The sequence below is a fragment of the Calidris pugnax genome, unplaced genomic scaffold (assembly GCF_001431845.1).
Source record: "Calidris pugnax isolate Ruff unplaced genomic scaffold, ASM143184v1 scaffold63, whole genome shotgun sequence".
Classification (NCBI taxonomy): domain Eukaryota; kingdom Metazoa; phylum Chordata; class Aves; order Charadriiformes; family Scolopacidae; genus Calidris; species Calidris pugnax.
Window position 1 is genome coordinate 2,680,965 of NW_015090852.1, and position 14,834 is coordinate 2,695,798.

General features: G+C 51.4%; 2 protein-coding genes across 2 annotated transcripts in view; one reads left to right on the forward strand and one right to left on the reverse strand.

Moving 5' to 3' along the window:
- The window catches only part of ALDH9A1 (aldehyde dehydrogenase 9 family member A1), a 10,417-nt gene extending 1,761 nt beyond the window's left edge, over positions 1–8,656 (forward strand). The window contains exons 3-11 of the mRNA XM_014943588.1: positions 1,221–1,350; positions 1,678–1,812; positions 2,482–2,678; positions 3,596–3,736; positions 4,145–4,333; positions 5,367–5,454; positions 6,533–6,674; positions 7,219–7,331; positions 7,710–8,656. Of these exons, the coding sequence (XP_014799074.1) occupies positions 1,221–1,350; positions 1,678–1,812; positions 2,482–2,678; positions 3,596–3,736; positions 4,145–4,333; positions 5,367–5,454; positions 6,533–6,674; positions 7,219–7,331; positions 7,710–7,804 (1,230 nt within the window). The 3' untranslated portion in view covers positions 7,805–8,656. The remainder of the gene's footprint in view (positions 1–1,220; positions 1,351–1,677; positions 1,813–2,481; positions 2,679–3,595; positions 3,737–4,144; positions 4,334–5,366; positions 5,455–6,532; positions 6,675–7,218; positions 7,332–7,709) is intronic.
- A 201-nt stretch (positions 8,657–8,857) lies between these two features.
- Positions 8,858–12,921, reverse strand: MGST3 (microsomal glutathione S-transferase 3). The gene is made up of 5 exons (XM_014943370.1): positions 12,777–12,921; positions 11,617–11,690; positions 10,847–10,904; positions 9,511–9,583; positions 8,858–9,113 (listed from the first exon to the last, which is right to left on the reverse strand). The coding sequence occupies exons 1-5, from the start codon at positions 12,891–12,893 to the stop codon at positions 9,004–9,006; spliced, it is 432 nt and encodes a 143-aa protein (XP_014798856.1). The 5' UTR covers positions 12,894–12,921; the 3' UTR covers positions 8,858–9,003.
- Positions 12,922–14,834: the final 1,913 nt, after the last annotated feature.

Sequence of the window (14,834 nt, forward strand, 5' to 3'; positions counted from 1 at the left end):
CCCCCCCCCCCCTTCTTTTGGAGAGGGGTGGTTCCACCTCCGAGCTTTCTTGTGGGTTAATGTGGCTGTTGGGACCTTCCAGGAGGACTTCCAGAGCTCCAGGAGGAGCACAGGGGTTAAATGCACCTTTGACCAGAAGAGACAGTAGGTCGGGCAGGGCTTTGGTCTTATCGCTCTGTTCAAGGCCGGTGTGTACCTTCTCTACTTAATTCTGTTAACAGGCATAAAACGGAAGCCAGACACTCAAAATCTTGCAAGGCTCATGCTTCATTTCACACCTCCAAACACTAAGCTTCACTGCACGTGATTTCAAAGCTGAAATTGCATACCTGTAACGTTACTGAACTTTCAGCTTGTGGGACGCCGTTGTCACGTGTCTTGTTTTAGCAATAAAAAAAATGCAGGAATGCTGGTTTCTGTCTTAGACACCAGATAATACATGTGGGAAAGAGGATGCAAGTAAACTAGCTTTATCACAAACTTCTTTGTGGGGTAGGGTGTTCTTGAACACTGGAGTTGACTCCCATTGAGGCACAGATCTGTCAGAAACCAGACCTCCTTCCCCCAGCGTGTAAACACGATAAGAAAACTACTTTCTCTCTGCCAGACTTCTGCACCAGGGTGGTATTTCTGCCCGGGAGACGGTCTGTTAAGGGGCACTTTCCAGCTGCCTTGCTTTGTCCATCCTTCACTAAGTCCTCTGCATCCATTTTGAACTTACTGTTGGGCTGTTCCTCCCATTTTAGTTCTGTGAATCTTAATCCTTGTTTGCCAGCTGGCTTCTAACCTCAGGTTTGCTCATCTTTTTAGGTAAGCAGGGGCGTTACGCAAGGCTGGACTAGCAGTGAACCCCAGCCACTGTCTGTTTGACATGCCCCTGTGGTCAGTTTCCCACTGGGAAACTGATAAAATAGCAGCTGGGACTGTAACTTTTAGAGATGACACTTTCTTATGGCAGAGCCTTGTTTGGGAGTTGCATGCTCAACTTTTAGAGATGACAATTTCTCACCCCGCAGCCTGGCTTACTGATGGCAGAGCCTTGTTTGGGAGTTGCATGCTGGAGAAGCAGCTGTCTTCTACTACGGGCTTCTCTAACGTGTTGTCGCTGTCCTGTGACTCTTGCAGGAGCAAAGAGAAGAAATTGCCACCTTGGAAACCGGCTGTCTGTCTTCTACTACGGGCTTCTCTAACGTGTTGTCGCTGTCCTGTGACTCTTGCAGGAGCAAAGAGAAGAAATTGCCACCTTGGAAACCATCAACAATGGGAAATCCATCTTTGAAGCCAGAGTGGACATCGACATATCGTGGCAGTGCCTGGAGTATTATGCAGGACTGGCAGGATCTCTAGCTGGTGAGAACGTTACTGGAGTTTGCTCTTTACTCTCTGTCCTGCCGCTCGTACGCTCTGGTAATTTCCGTGGCACGAGACCATCTTTGCTGTTTATTTCTCTAAAAGATGGACTACTCCTTTTCCTGAAGGTCTTGGAAGGATTTTCAGAGATCTCTACCTAGTGCTGCCCTGCTCAGTGGGCACTTATGCACCTTCTGTGAGCTCGCTGGGGTAAAAGCTGTGGGACTCTTGGTCCCAATCCAAGCGAAATCTGGCCCCTGAGGTTCTGGTAAAATGGGAAAGGACTTTGCTCTTCTCTACCTTCGGGCTGTCTTTTTTTCTTTGCAGGTGAACACATCCAGCTTCCCGGGGGATCCTTTGGGTACACTCGGAGAGAGCCCCTTGGGGTGTGTGTTGGGATTGGAGCCTGGAATTATCCTTTCCAGATTGCCTGCTGGAAGTCTGCCCCAGCCTTGGCTTGCGGTAATGGAGACGCTCTGCCCGTGCAAGCTTCTCTTTGAAACCAAACGATCTTTGGTGGGGGAGAGTAATTTTGGGGATAAGGTGTAAGATTCCCTTGAAGGAGGTGTTGAAGGATTATCAGAACCTTCAGGGTGTTGCTCTTGCAAGGAAATGGAAGTGGGAACATGGTATATGCGAAGAGGGAAGGAGTGCATCAGGAAAAAGGCAAATCGCTTGGCTTTGTACTGGACAAGGAAGGTTCCTGGATGTGTCCAGTGCAGGACCAGCAGCCCCATCTCCCTCAGGCCCTTCCCAGCAGGAGGGTGCAGCTCCTCCCTTTCACTGGTGCAGAGTTCATCTGGAACTGTTTCCTCCTCTCTTGAGGGGATCTTCTGGGATCTTTTGAGACAAACTCATTGTGTTGGGTGGTTTGTTTGTTTGCTTTTCTTATGCCTAAAGCAGTTTGGCTCTTAACCCACATCTCTCCCAGGCCCTTCCCAGCAGGAGGGTGCAGTTCCTCCCTTTCACTGGTGCAGAGTTCAGCTGGAACTGTTTCCTCCTCTCTTGAGGGGATCTTCTGGGATCTTTTGAGACAAACTCATTGTGTTGGGTGGTTTGTTTGTTTGCTTTTCTTATGCCTAAAGCAGTTTGGCTCTTAACCCCACCTTCCCTCTGTCTGGGTTCCCCTAGGCAATGCGATGGTCTTCAAGCCCTCTCCCTTCACCCCTGTTTCGGTGGTGAGGTTGGCAGAGATCTTCACAGAGGCCGGTGTGCCCAAGGGGCTCTTCAACGTGGTGCAGGGTGGAGTGGCCACAGGCCAGTTCCTCTGTCATCACCCAGATGTGGCCAAAATCTCTTTCACTGGCAGTGTGCCAACTGGCATCAAGGTAAAGGCACCTTCTCAGAGACACAAGAGGTCTGCAGTGCCAGCCTTTCTGGTGTGCTGTGGATGTCGATACCTCCTTGAGCTTTTGTGCGTGGGGTTTGTAAGGAAAGGGGTGCAAGATGGCATTTTGGGGTCTGAGCAAGGAGTTTGCACGTGGAGGTTTACACTGGGGCTCCAGTTAGCCCACTGGGCATGGCCTTGGGCACTCGGTCCTTTCAGAGGAGCCCCTTGGTCGTCACTTGTTTAGCCCCTGGTTGCAGTGAAGTCTCTGGGCTGCTAAAGTGGGTATCTGTGTAGGGAGGAGGGTAGGTGAGACAGAGCAGCACTAGGAAAATTTGTCAGCGTTTCTGCCAGTAATAGTTTGGTTTAGGGAGGAGGGCAGATGAGACAGAGCAGCACTGGGAAAATGTGTCAGCGTTTCTGCCAGTAATAGTTTGGTTTAGTTGTATACAATCTACTGTTTTTAAGCAAGAAGTTAATTTCTGTGAATTTCTTACCCTCAATATATTTTTCAAAAAATGACAAGTTCCTAAAAAGGCTTATAAAAATAAATTCTGATTTGAAAGAGGAGAAATGTTGCCCCTTGAATTCTCCTTGTGTGCGCGTACCTATGGGGTGCAGTGACACAGATGCAGTTACAGCTGTCCATCCTCAGCTTTTGCTGAGCACAAGACTTCCTGCAAATGACTCCTCAGGTTTTGTTGATTTTATCTTTAATGACAACCAAATGCCAATCCCTCTGAGACTGTCCCCAGTCTGAAATAAACACGTCTAGGAAACCCAGCTTGCCCTTCGTGCTGCCTCTGTTACTGGTGAAGGTCCCCATGGGAGCTCTCCTCTTGAGTGTCTCTTGCCTCTTTCCACCAGCGTCCCATTTACCAGTGGGTCACTTGGCTCTTCTGTCCTTGTTTCCCTCAGATCATGGAGATGGCAGCTAAAGGGATCAAACCAGTCACCCTGGAGCTGGGGGGCAAATCCCCCCTTATCATCTTTTCGGACTGTGCCTTGGAGAACGCCGTGAACGGAGCCCTCATGGCCAACTTCCTTACACAGGGTGAGGTACGTGTCCACAGGTTTCAGCAGGTTCCAGTCTGGTGTGCTGAGCTGGGGGGTCTGTCCATCCAAAATTTGGGATCTCCACACGTGCTGCAGGTTTTGTGTGATCCGGCTGGAAAATTGCCTTACCAGGGTCATCTCTGGGAACTGAAAAGTCATCTCAAGTTCTCTGCTGCTTGTGACTTGATGCATTTTTGCCACGTGGTGGCATCAATACCACTATGTTCTGCATGAACTGTTCAGTGCAGTCAGGGGCGGCAGGGTAATCTAGTCATCTTTGTCCCTGGGGACAAGTTAGGTATTTTAGCAGCTGTGGAGGGGTTTTTCTGAGAGGCTCTGCAGCAGGACCCAAGAGGGGAAGGGCTGCAGGTGCTCTGTGTCTGATCCTGAGCTGCCTGTCCTGTGTCCCAGGTCTGCTGCAACGGCACACGGGTGTTTGTGGAGAGGAAGATCCTGGATGCCTTCACAAAGGAGGTGGTGAAACGCACCCAGAAAATCAAAGTTGGAGACCCGCTTCTGGAAGACACACGGATGGGAGCTCTCATCAACCGGCCCCACCTGGATCGTGTCCAGGGCTTTATCAAGCAGGCGAAGGAGCAGGTGAGATTGTGATGCTGCTTTGTGAGTGCCCTGAAGTGTCTCTCTTTCTTGTTAGGCAGACAGGCAGCTGCTTTCCTAACACATGCCTTCCCAGTTAAGCTGTTTTTTTGTTGTGTTTGAATTACTCGACAGGTGTCTTGGGCCACTAGATTAAAAGTGACCCAGTGCATGTCTCTGAATCAGCATTGAAGGTGACTTGGCTTTTCGTATCCTGATGTTGCCAGGTTCTAGAGATTGTGAGATACCCAGCAGGGCAGTGTGTAAAATGGGATAATCCGTAACGTTTGGGCTGGTTTTAAGTTGTGGTGACACCTTGCACACTTGGCTGTTATCTCATTTGGTTTCCAGTTTTGTTGGTTGGAGAAAGAGCCTGCTAAGGATCAAAGGCCAAATTTACAGCCTGCTGATAACAATCTCTTTAAGAGCAGTAAGATCTACCCAGGCTTTTTTGTTTTTTCTCCAGCTTTTATGGTAAAGCATAAAGATGATGTAAATGTCAGCCCTAGGTATATGACTAGGTGTAGCCAATTTGGGGGTTGTGCTGGAGAAGGGGAACTACGAGTGAAAGCCAGGAGAGCTAGAGGAGGATTTGCAAACAGGAAGAGGGATCGGGGAGGAGGGAAGAAATCCCCATCTCTAAAGTGGGGCATTTGATAGAGGTAGGTGTTTCTTGCCAGATGGAGTACCAAGGGACTGGTAGACTCACTAATGAGGGAACTCACACCATGTGAAATTGTGGAAGTTAATGTGATGCCAGCTGAGGATCTGCTCCTAGTTCTAGTTGCTTCCCTCCAACCTGCACTGACTCCTGTGGCACTTGCACCCCAAACCAGCATTGTTTGGGCTTTTAGGATGGGTCTTACTCCCTGACTCTGATCTATGAGTGAGAAGTCCTGACCTGGAGAGACACCAGGGAAAGTACAGGCATGGTTTGTCTGATAGGACTGTAAACCTATTGGCCAGCCAGAGCTGCAACAGCTGAGTAGGATGCTCCTGGATGTGTCTGCCTACCTTCTGCTTGGCTCTTTTTCAGGGGGCACAGGTGCTGTGTGGTGGGGACTTGTACGTGCCAGATGACCCGAAGCTGAAGAATGGCTACTACATGCGACCCTGTGTGCTAGGTATGACCCTTCCTGTTCATGATACTACAGTCTTCTACGTGGGTGTTGCTGAGTTTCTTCTGGAGAAAGCTGTAGGGGATGAAGTATTAGAAAGCAGCCCTGAGGAAAGGGACTTGGGGGTGCTGATGAATGAGAAGGTGGACATGAGCAGACAGTGTGCACTTGCAGCCCAGAAGGCCAGTCGCATCCTGGCATACATCAAAAGAACTGTTGCTAGCAGATCAGAGAGGTGATTCTGCCACTTTGCTCTGCTCTGGTGAGACCTCAGCTGGAGTATTGTGTGCAGGTCTGGAGCCCTCAACATAGGAGGGACGTGGACCTGAGGGAGTGAGTCCAGAGGAGGGCCACGAGGATGATCAGGGGGATGGAGCACCTCTGCTACGAGGACAGGCTGAGGGAGCTGGGGTTGTTCAGCCTGGAGAAGAGGAGGCTCCGGGTAGACCTAATAGCAGCCTTCCAGTACCTGAAGGGGCCTACAGGAAGGCTGGGGAGAGCCTGTTTAGAAAGGCCTGCAGTGACAGGACAAGGGGCAATGGCTTTAAGTTGGAGAAGAGCAGATTTAGACTGGAGATTAGGAGAAAGCTCTTTACTGTGAGGGTGGTGGAGCACTGGAACAGGTTGCACAGGGAGATGGTTGAGGCCCCTTCCCTGGAGATATTCAAGGTGAGGCTCGACAAGGCCCTGGGCAACCTGGTCTGGTTGGGGGTGTCCCTGCTGACTGCGGGGAGGTTGGACTAGATGACCTTTGGAGGTCCCTTCAGGCCTGGACCATAACCTGTCTCTGAGTACATCCACAGTGTGGACGGGCACTGTTTTGGGTACACTACGGAGAGCTGAGGCACCTAGGAACTGTGTCCAGAGAAGTCTCTGCTGTTGGAGGGTCTGACAGGACACGTGCAGTTAGTGCCTTTGCTGCCTTGAGATGTGGGGTGGGACTAGCTCCTCTGCTAGCCAAGCTGGGGGGCTGTGCCATATTGTGTTGAGTGCTGTCACCAGGGCTCTGTGGGTTGCTGAATGCACAGGCTGTTCTGCTGCTGACTCTTCCTTCTGAAGCACATGTGCTCTGCTGTGCTTCCAGGGAACTGCAAGGATGACATGACCTGTGTGAAGGAAGAGATCTTTGGGCCTGTCATGTCCATTCTGCCGTTTGACACGGAGGAGGAGGTCGTGGAGAGAGCCAACAACACCAAATTCGGCCTGGCAGGTGGTGTCTTCACCAGGTATGACTGGGTAGCCTGGATGGTGTGGAAGCAGTCTAGGTAGGGGAGGAGAAGTATTTGATGCTCCTGTTGTGATACCTGGCACGGGCATAGATACCCTCTTCCAGAAAAGCTGGAGCAAGGGATTGCCAAAATGGAACTTTGTACATGACTGCACATCTCCTCCTAATTTTTCCTGAGGGGTTAGGTGGGCCCAGCTGTCCTTCAGACTCCTTCCAGCCTGTGCTTGGCCTGCTGCCTGCCTTCCTGAATCTCCAGGAGAGGTGCACCAGGAGCCTGCCACGCTGCTGAAAGCATGCAAAGATGGCTCTTGGCTGCTTGGCGCAGTCTGCTTTGCTGGTGTCCTTGTCCTGCCCTCTCAAATGCAGTTTTAAGCGTCTTTGGGAATAGGTGCTACATGATTTAAGCAGGCAGAGACAGCGTAGGGTAGGTTGGGCTCCAAAAACCACTGTGACCAGCTGGGCTTTCTTCAGTGGGATGTCAGCTGGCAGGGAAGGAGGGGACGAATGGGAAGGGATCCAGCTGAATTGCCTTTTTCCTGCAGGGATATCCAGAAGGCTCACAGGGTAGTGGCTGCTCTCAAGGCTGGGATGTGCTTCATTAACAACTACAACGTCAGCCCCGTGGAGCTGCCTTTTGGAGGGTACAAGGCATCAGGTAAGCTCTGTTTGGCCTCCCCTGGGCTCAGCCCTCCTGCACGGGGGTGAGGAGGTGCTGGTTTCTGTGATGGCAGACACGAGCCTTCTCTCGCTGGGGCTTTGCTGTGCCTCTAAGAAGCAAATGCCACCACGGGGAGCTGAAAGGGAAACTGAGGAATGGATTGCAACCTCGTCCTGAGGAAAGCAAGGAGGCGAGCTTTAATGTACATGGCCTTGCTTGCAGCTGAACTCAACCATTTATGACTCTGGGCTCCATCAGAGGTGCTACCATGAGGTGGCTTGTGTTGTGGTAGAACTTCGTGCTGGTGCCAGGGGGTGTGAGTGGTCCTTGGCACCACCTGGAGCTGTGTTCTCACTCCTGGCTTGTCCCCTGCAGGATTTGGCAGAGAGAACGGGCGGGCAGCCATCGAGTACTACTCGCAGCTGAAGACTGTCTGCGTGGAGATGGGTGATGTGGAATCTGTGTTTTAAGGGCTCTCAGGTGCTCGTCAAGGGAGCATCAGCCACTTGCTGCCTGTCAGCCAGAGATGTGGATCATGTACCCAGCAATAAAGTGCTCTAAAATTCCAAGTGCCTGGAGGGGGAACGTTGTTGGAGCAGCATTTAGCCACCCTGCTCCTGCAAGGGAGAATGCACACACAGGACAGGGCAGACCCACAGGCTGAGCCCTGGCTGGTGGAAGAGGGAAACCTCAAGAGTAGGAGGCAGCAATATGGCTGTCAGCAGCAGCTTGTGCCACTATTTAAGTGTTGCCAGAGGCTTGTCAGTGGCAGAAGCCTGGCCCAGGCTGCCTCCCCTGCTGTGTGCCTTGAACCCCATCGCCTTCCACCCTCAGTCCACTTTGGTTTTGTCTTCTTAACAGGTATGACCCCACTCAGTGCACATATAAGCTCTTGGACACATTGATATCCTGTAGCTATAGGCTCTGTCTATTCTCTGACTACATAAAAGCCTTAAGGGTAGGATTGTTTACTCCCTCTGTCCCTCTTGTAAGCGCAAGTTTTGTTTTTTCTATCTGAACCTCACTTCCAAGGTGGGACAAAATGTTGTGGGGATGGTGGGCTGATGCTGCCTGGGACAGCTATGGCCCTGAGAATTCATCTCCACACAGAGAGTATGGAGTGTAACCAGAGCAGTGGCAAGCTCCAGTGTAGCATAGAGTGCTCCCTCTCTTCAATGAAAGCTATTTGACTTCTTTCCTATAGTTCTCTATACTGTACAGTATAAACTGTACTGTTCTTTATAAACATGATGAAGCAACAACTGTAAATGCTTGCCTACATCTTTTTTTAGCAATCAAATAAATATTAACCCTGGAACATCTTATTGCAGAGTGGCATGAATAGAGGGGGGGCCAGAAATAAGGCTGCTGCTCTATGGGTTAAACGTGTTGCAAGAAGGCTTTTTTGGTCACTAAAATCATAAAAGCTAGGACATCTCTGCCTGATGGGCAGAATTCTTTAGTCCTTCCAAAACCCAGAGGCATTCCAGCATTCTGAAAAACTTAAGAAAACTCTGTATAACTTTAGAATGAAAATACAGAATTGACAACTTCCTTTTATTGAATGAAGAGGAAAAAAAAAAACCAACACAAACAGGAAATGAAAACTTCTAAAAGAGAAGACAACAGAACTTTCTTTAGTTTCCTGGACAGCCATCAGGATGGTCAGTTAGCCCCGGCAGACCCAGCCGAGGTGCTGGAAAGCTGAATACATGCTTGTGCCCACCAGCCCAAGAAGTGCAACTGAACCAATGGCCCCTCTCCTTCGTTTTTTTGGATCTGGAAAAAAAAGACATGTTTTGTCAGTTCAGCAGCCCATCACCGAGAGACTAACCCACCCTGAAAATTAAAGAAGGAGCAGGAACTAGAGAAATACCTGAAGGCAGAACAGCAGCTGGGGCCATGTACCTGCCCTCAGTCTGTGCTGTTATTAGACTAGTGCTCTTCATCAGTAGGAAAAATGTCCTGCAGAGTTAGCAGCCTGTGGACCTGCACCCTTTTTCTCCACACCCCAACTGGAGGCTTTATGCTGCTTCAAATGACTGAGTGTAGTATCTGTTGTTTGTCTCATGGCCCAAACCATGACACTCCTCAGCGTGAGCTGGAGAAAAGAGCCCTAAAGCCACTGTAGACCCGAGTTTCCAAGAACCTTCTGTGCTGCAGGGTAAAGACCTACCTCCCGTGTAGTAGCCGTGGGCATAAAGGATTCTCCCAATGATCCAGGTGACACCAAGCCCTGTGGCAGTGCACTAGAGAGAAAGAAGATGCATTAAAGGTTTTGGAGACTTGCCACTTAAATGTGCTTAGTTGTTACAGCAGCCCTGCTTCAAAGTGATCACCAACTACAGCATGGGTCCTGACCTTGCCAGGTGGGTGTCACCTTGGTGGTGGTGGGTGACTGATGCAGCACATAAGGGTGAGTTTTGTAGAGGAGGAGTTGCTTTCATGACACCTATGGGGAGGTAGCATGCAACGTGCTGTGGAGCCTTGCTCTTTTGCAGCACAGCTCTTCCCAAGCAAGAAATGGTGAAGTCACACAGGCAGCAGGTGCTGAATCTCATTTCACCACTGTCCAGTTAGTGAGCCAGGCCATCTGCCATGGTCTTGGAGGCTGCTGTTGCCCCAAGCCCCACTCCACTGCCTCCAGCAAGTGTACAGGGCTTCCCACTGTAGGTGTTACAAACTTCCAGTTTGACAGATTTGCCTATGGTGCCTCCTTCTCTCTCTAAAAAGGAATATTCAAGAAAGGCCTGATTTGTCTACTGGTGGCAAAGAAAGACCTACTGGTTTTGGCCTCTCCCACATGCCCGCCTCCTCACAAGTTGTCTACATCTTTCAGTTTAAAAATAATCCAGACTTTTTTTTTTGATCCTTCCCACACCTCCTTTGTGGTGGAAGTTAAGTGGGAAGATTACCATGTTCCCCATCTATTCTTATCAGATAAGTGCTTCATGAAAGTGTGCTTAGAAGGGGAGCAAAGGGTTCCTGTCCTCCTCGTGACCAGCTGCTGAGTAGTGCTGCTGTAAGCCCAGCAGGACCCTGCAGGGCTTGGAAGAGCCAGGCAGGGTTGGAGAGACCCTTCTCACTCATGAACAGGAGGCTGTGAATGCTTCAGTTTGTCCAACAGAGCACCATTAGGGGAAGGAATGGGGTCTAAAGCTGAAGCAGCATTAATGAGTTTATTAAATACTCGTGGCTCCCCTGCACGAGACCACCTACAACTACAACCTCACTCATGAACTGGAGGCTGTGAATGCTTCAGTTTGAGCACCATTAGGGGAAGAAATGGGGTCTAAAGCTGAAGCAGTATTAATGAGTTTATTAAATACTCGCAGCTCCCCTGCACGAGACCACCTACAACTACATTTTTGGAAGGGGCAGAGCTGTGAAGTGTGATGTGGCTAGTGAAGCAGCCTGCTGCCTCCAGAGGGGCTAGCTTGGCCTGCTGCCCCCCAAGCAGGGAGCCAGGGGCAGAGTGCTGTCCTGCAGACCTGCACTGGAGCATCACTTACCGGGTAGTAGATCCCACTGGTGCCTAAGAAGAACAGGAAGGCAGGGTAAACTTCCAACCTGAAAACAAAGGTGAGGAGGCTGTGTTTGTGCTCAGGTTGCTTGCAAAGAGGAAATGCTAGAAATGCAGAAGCTGTGGGCATCCCCTGCCAAGGTCTCTGTTGGGCCTTGCTCTTATGAGTCTCTGTTCTCAGGAGAACTATGCTTGATGCTATGGCCACAGAGAGAGGAAAAAGGGAATCTGAGCATCTTTTAGGGACTTCTTCCTGTCTGTGCCTCTCTCTAAGGCCACCTACTCTTTCTGTTTTGTGCCCTAAGACTCTGCTAAATGCCACTTACCACCTCCGAATCCAGGAGGAGTTGTTCCTCCCAGCACTCTGCTGATGTGCTGTTACAGCCTGGTCCACCGTAGCTGGGTGGACTTAGCCCTCTCCTCAGGGAGATGGGGGCAGCACAACAGATCAGCAGCCCCTAGAAAGGCTCTTCTGGAAATGAGATTTCTAGTATCTTAAGATCCACTCATGGTGGCGAAGAGCTGGGCACTGGGGAAGAGGACACTGGGGAAGAGGACACTGCTTCACAGCCCTGTCTGACATGGTTTATGGCATGGTAGGGAGTCAGCACGGCCCTACCACTAAGCATCACCTGGCCATGTGGTTTCCTCAAGCTTTGAGCCTGATCCCAACCACTTGGCAGCAGAGAGTCTCTAGCTGTAGGACCTGCTCCACAGCCCCGTGTATTTTCAAGGTCAGCATCCATTCGTGGTACTCACGTGTTCTGGTGTGCACGCTGGATGCAGTTGAATACGTGTCCCTGCTCAGGGTCTGTGCTGTACATGGTTGGATACTGCCAAAAAAACAAAACCCAGCAGCAAAACATAAGCAAGGGTGGTCTGGCCTCGAGAACCTGGTGTTCTCCAGCAGCGAGAGGTAGCCCAGTGTGCCATAAGTGCTCCCGGGATCGACTTGGCGTTTGCAAGTTAGAGCCTGTCTCCTGCCCCGTGGCCCACAAATGCTTTGTTGAAATTCCTGCTTGCCCCAGGCCCCTTCCTGAGCTCCCTGAGCAACCTGTGGAGGTGGCCCTGCTTTGAACAGAAGACAGCCAGGTACTTGGTGACCTCCTCGTTTAAATCCCACCGAGAGCAAAGCGGCATTACTGAGGGGACCACCCAGAAGAGGCTGGAAGGACACTGCCTTCCCTACTGCTGCAGAGCTGAGGAGCTGCCCCTTGGCTGGAGAGGCTTCTCCCAGCACCACACACACCGGGCACCTCTGCTGTAATCCTGACTGCGTGCAGTAGGAGTCGGGGGTCACCCCGACGGGCACCCACTGCCCACAGCACGCTCCCGGGGCTATCCTTGCTCCCAACCCCTTCTTGCCACATCCCCCAGTGACCCAGGGGGACAGAGCAGAGAGAAGTGCCAAGGAGCCAAGTGGCACAGCAGCCTCCACATGCCATCGCCCTGACTCATGGGGCTGGATCGGCCGTCCCCCACCCAGCCCACAGCCCTGCGGGCTCCCCCATGGATGCTGAGGGAAGGTCACTTTGCAAGACGTCTCATGTGCCTCCCTCCGAGCTCGAGAAACCCTCCTGTCTCTTTTGTTCCACCACCCTTTTCCCCCAGCCCTGCGCCAGCCACTTTTACAGTGGGGAAAAAGGGCTGTGAGGTTTCTTGCTCGTCAGCATTCCCCAGCTCAAAGCCTCCTGCTTCCAGCCGTCTCCTCTCGGTGCCAAGCACCTGATGTGCCAAACCCCGAGCTCTGCTCGTGCCATCTGGAGAGCCAGAACGGCAGCTCCATCCCTTCTGTACCCGTTGGGTGGGGGCAGGAAACGTCAGCAAGTCACCCCAAAATAAGCAAGGCGTTACATTAAGCCTGTCCCCTACAGACTGGCTCTGACCTTCCCGTCCCACCCCCCAGCCTGAGCACTCACCTCCACGTTGTACTTCTTGCGGGCCCTGACCACGTTGATGGCGAGGTGGGTGACCAAGACGAAGCTGGCAGCCCCCGTCAGCATGACGTAGCCATACTCCTTTGAGAGAACAGCCATCTTGGTGCTGTTGCAGAAAAGAGAGCCTGTTACTATTTCGGGGTGCGACTGGAGAAGTGGCAGCTCCCTCCACGCACGTTGGAAACGTTGCTGAGCGTGATCCCAAGCCCTCCTAGCACAGGGGGTGGCAGAAGGGAGGGAGAAATTTTTGGGGAGTTTTCACCTCTTGGTGCCTGCTGGGTATTGAGCAGCACAAACCAAGGGTGCCCTGCCCAGCTCCTATCAAGCAAGCCTTAAAATCACTTAAGTGTTGGTGGGAGGTGGCGTCTGGAGGACCCTCATCCAGCCTCCAGCTCAAAGCAGGACAACAGCCAACAGTGGGTCCCACCAGCTCTGGCGGTGGCTGGCTAAGCCCCATCAAGTCACCGACCCAGTGCTGTGCCTACAGGGATGCTCTGGAGGGGAGGGCAGACACTGAGTGTTCTCAGCCACTTCCAACACTGGAGCCGGGGGCCACCAGGGAGGTCAGGATTCAAAACCAACCAAAAGAGGTCGTTTTTCATCTCCCTGCTGAGGGACGGTGCGAACGCAGGTGGTTTTCAAACTCAAACACCTGAGCTCTGGGCATAGGAGGTAAGTTGGGAATTGTAATAGAATCATAGAATCGTCTAGGTTGGAAGAGACCCTTGGGATCATCAAGTCCAACCATCTACCCTACTCTACAAAGTCCTCCCCTACACCATGTCCCTTAGCACTGCATCTAAACGGCCCTTAAACACAGCCAGGGATGGTGACTCCACCACCTCCCTGGGCAGCCTGTTCCAATGCCCTATCACTCTTTCGGTGAAAAATTCTTTCCTAATGTTCAATCTAAACCTACCCTGTTGGAGCTTGAAGCCATTCCCTCTCGTTCTGTCACTAATTACCTGTGAGAAGAGACCAGCACCAACCTCTCTACAGTGTCCTTTCACGAAGTTGTAGAGAGTGATGAGGTCTCCCCTCAGCCTCCTCTTCCTCATACTAAACAGTCCCAACTCCCTCAGCCGCTCCTCATACGATTTGTTTTCCAGCCCCCTCACCCCCTAATATAGACAAATGAAAACTGGCTCAAGAAATCCCCGGGGCTGAAAGGAGCTGGGCTACAGGAACTGTTAGTTTGTACCACTAAGGTCACCCTTAATCAATAATAATAAATAAATAATAATCAAATAATAATAAAACCCACTACAGTAGCAATAACAACCACCTTTTTGGTAACGAGGCATTGGCCAGGTGAGTGATGCTCACCCCTGCAGCTTCAAGGAACCCTCTCAGAGCCACAAGTCAGCGAGCAGCCCCCAGCAACACGCTGGCAAAGCTGCTGGCACTTGCCAACATCTGCACGAGGAAGGCTGCTGGCCAGGAGACAGCAGGGTCCACGTGGTTTGCACTGAACGGTTCTGCAAACACAAAGCCTCAGGCACACAGGCCTGAGATTTCCAGGAAACACGGAGCAGAAGGTGAATCCCAGCCACCTCCACCACGCTGCCCCACAGCAAGGCTGCGCTGCCCTTCTCCCCATCTGCTGGACCTGCCACCAGCTGATGGTGCTGGGAGATGGTCAACAACCAAAGGCTCTGGAACCCTCCCCTGGCTGCAACTGAGCACGAGGGTCCTTCCCCACAATCACAGAATCACAGAATCTTCTAGGTTGGAAGGGACCTTAAAGATCAACTTGTCCAGCCGTCAACCTAACTGACAAAAATAGACACCCACACAACAAACAAGGAGCATCATCACTAAACCATACCTCCCAGCACTTCATCAACCCGTCTTTTGAACACCTCCAGGGATGGTGCCTCAACCACCTCCCTGGGCAGCCCATTCCAATGGCTGATAACCCTTTCAGTGAAAAAATTTTTCCTAATATCCAGCCTGAACCTCCCCTGGCGCAACTTGAGGCCATTTCCTCTTGTCCTGTCGCCTGTGACTTGAGAAAAGAGACCGACCCCCATCTCTCTA

What these genes read in the sequence shown, in the direction of transcription:
- MGST3 (XM_014943370.1), bottom strand. Translation starts at nt 12,893, where the DNA reads ATGGCTGTTCTCTCAAAGGAGTATGGCTACGTCATGCTGACGGGGGCT. An exon ending in GCAAGAAGTACAACGTGGAG is followed by an intron (nt 11,691 to 12,776) that starts GTGAGTGCTCAG and finishes TTTTTTTGGCAG; the next exon opens with TATCCAACCATGTACAGCAC. An exon ending in CCAGTGGGATCTACTACCCG is followed by an intron (nt 9,584 to 10,846) that starts GTAAGTGATGCT and finishes CTTTCTCTCTAG; the next exon opens with TGCACTGCCACAGGGCTTGG.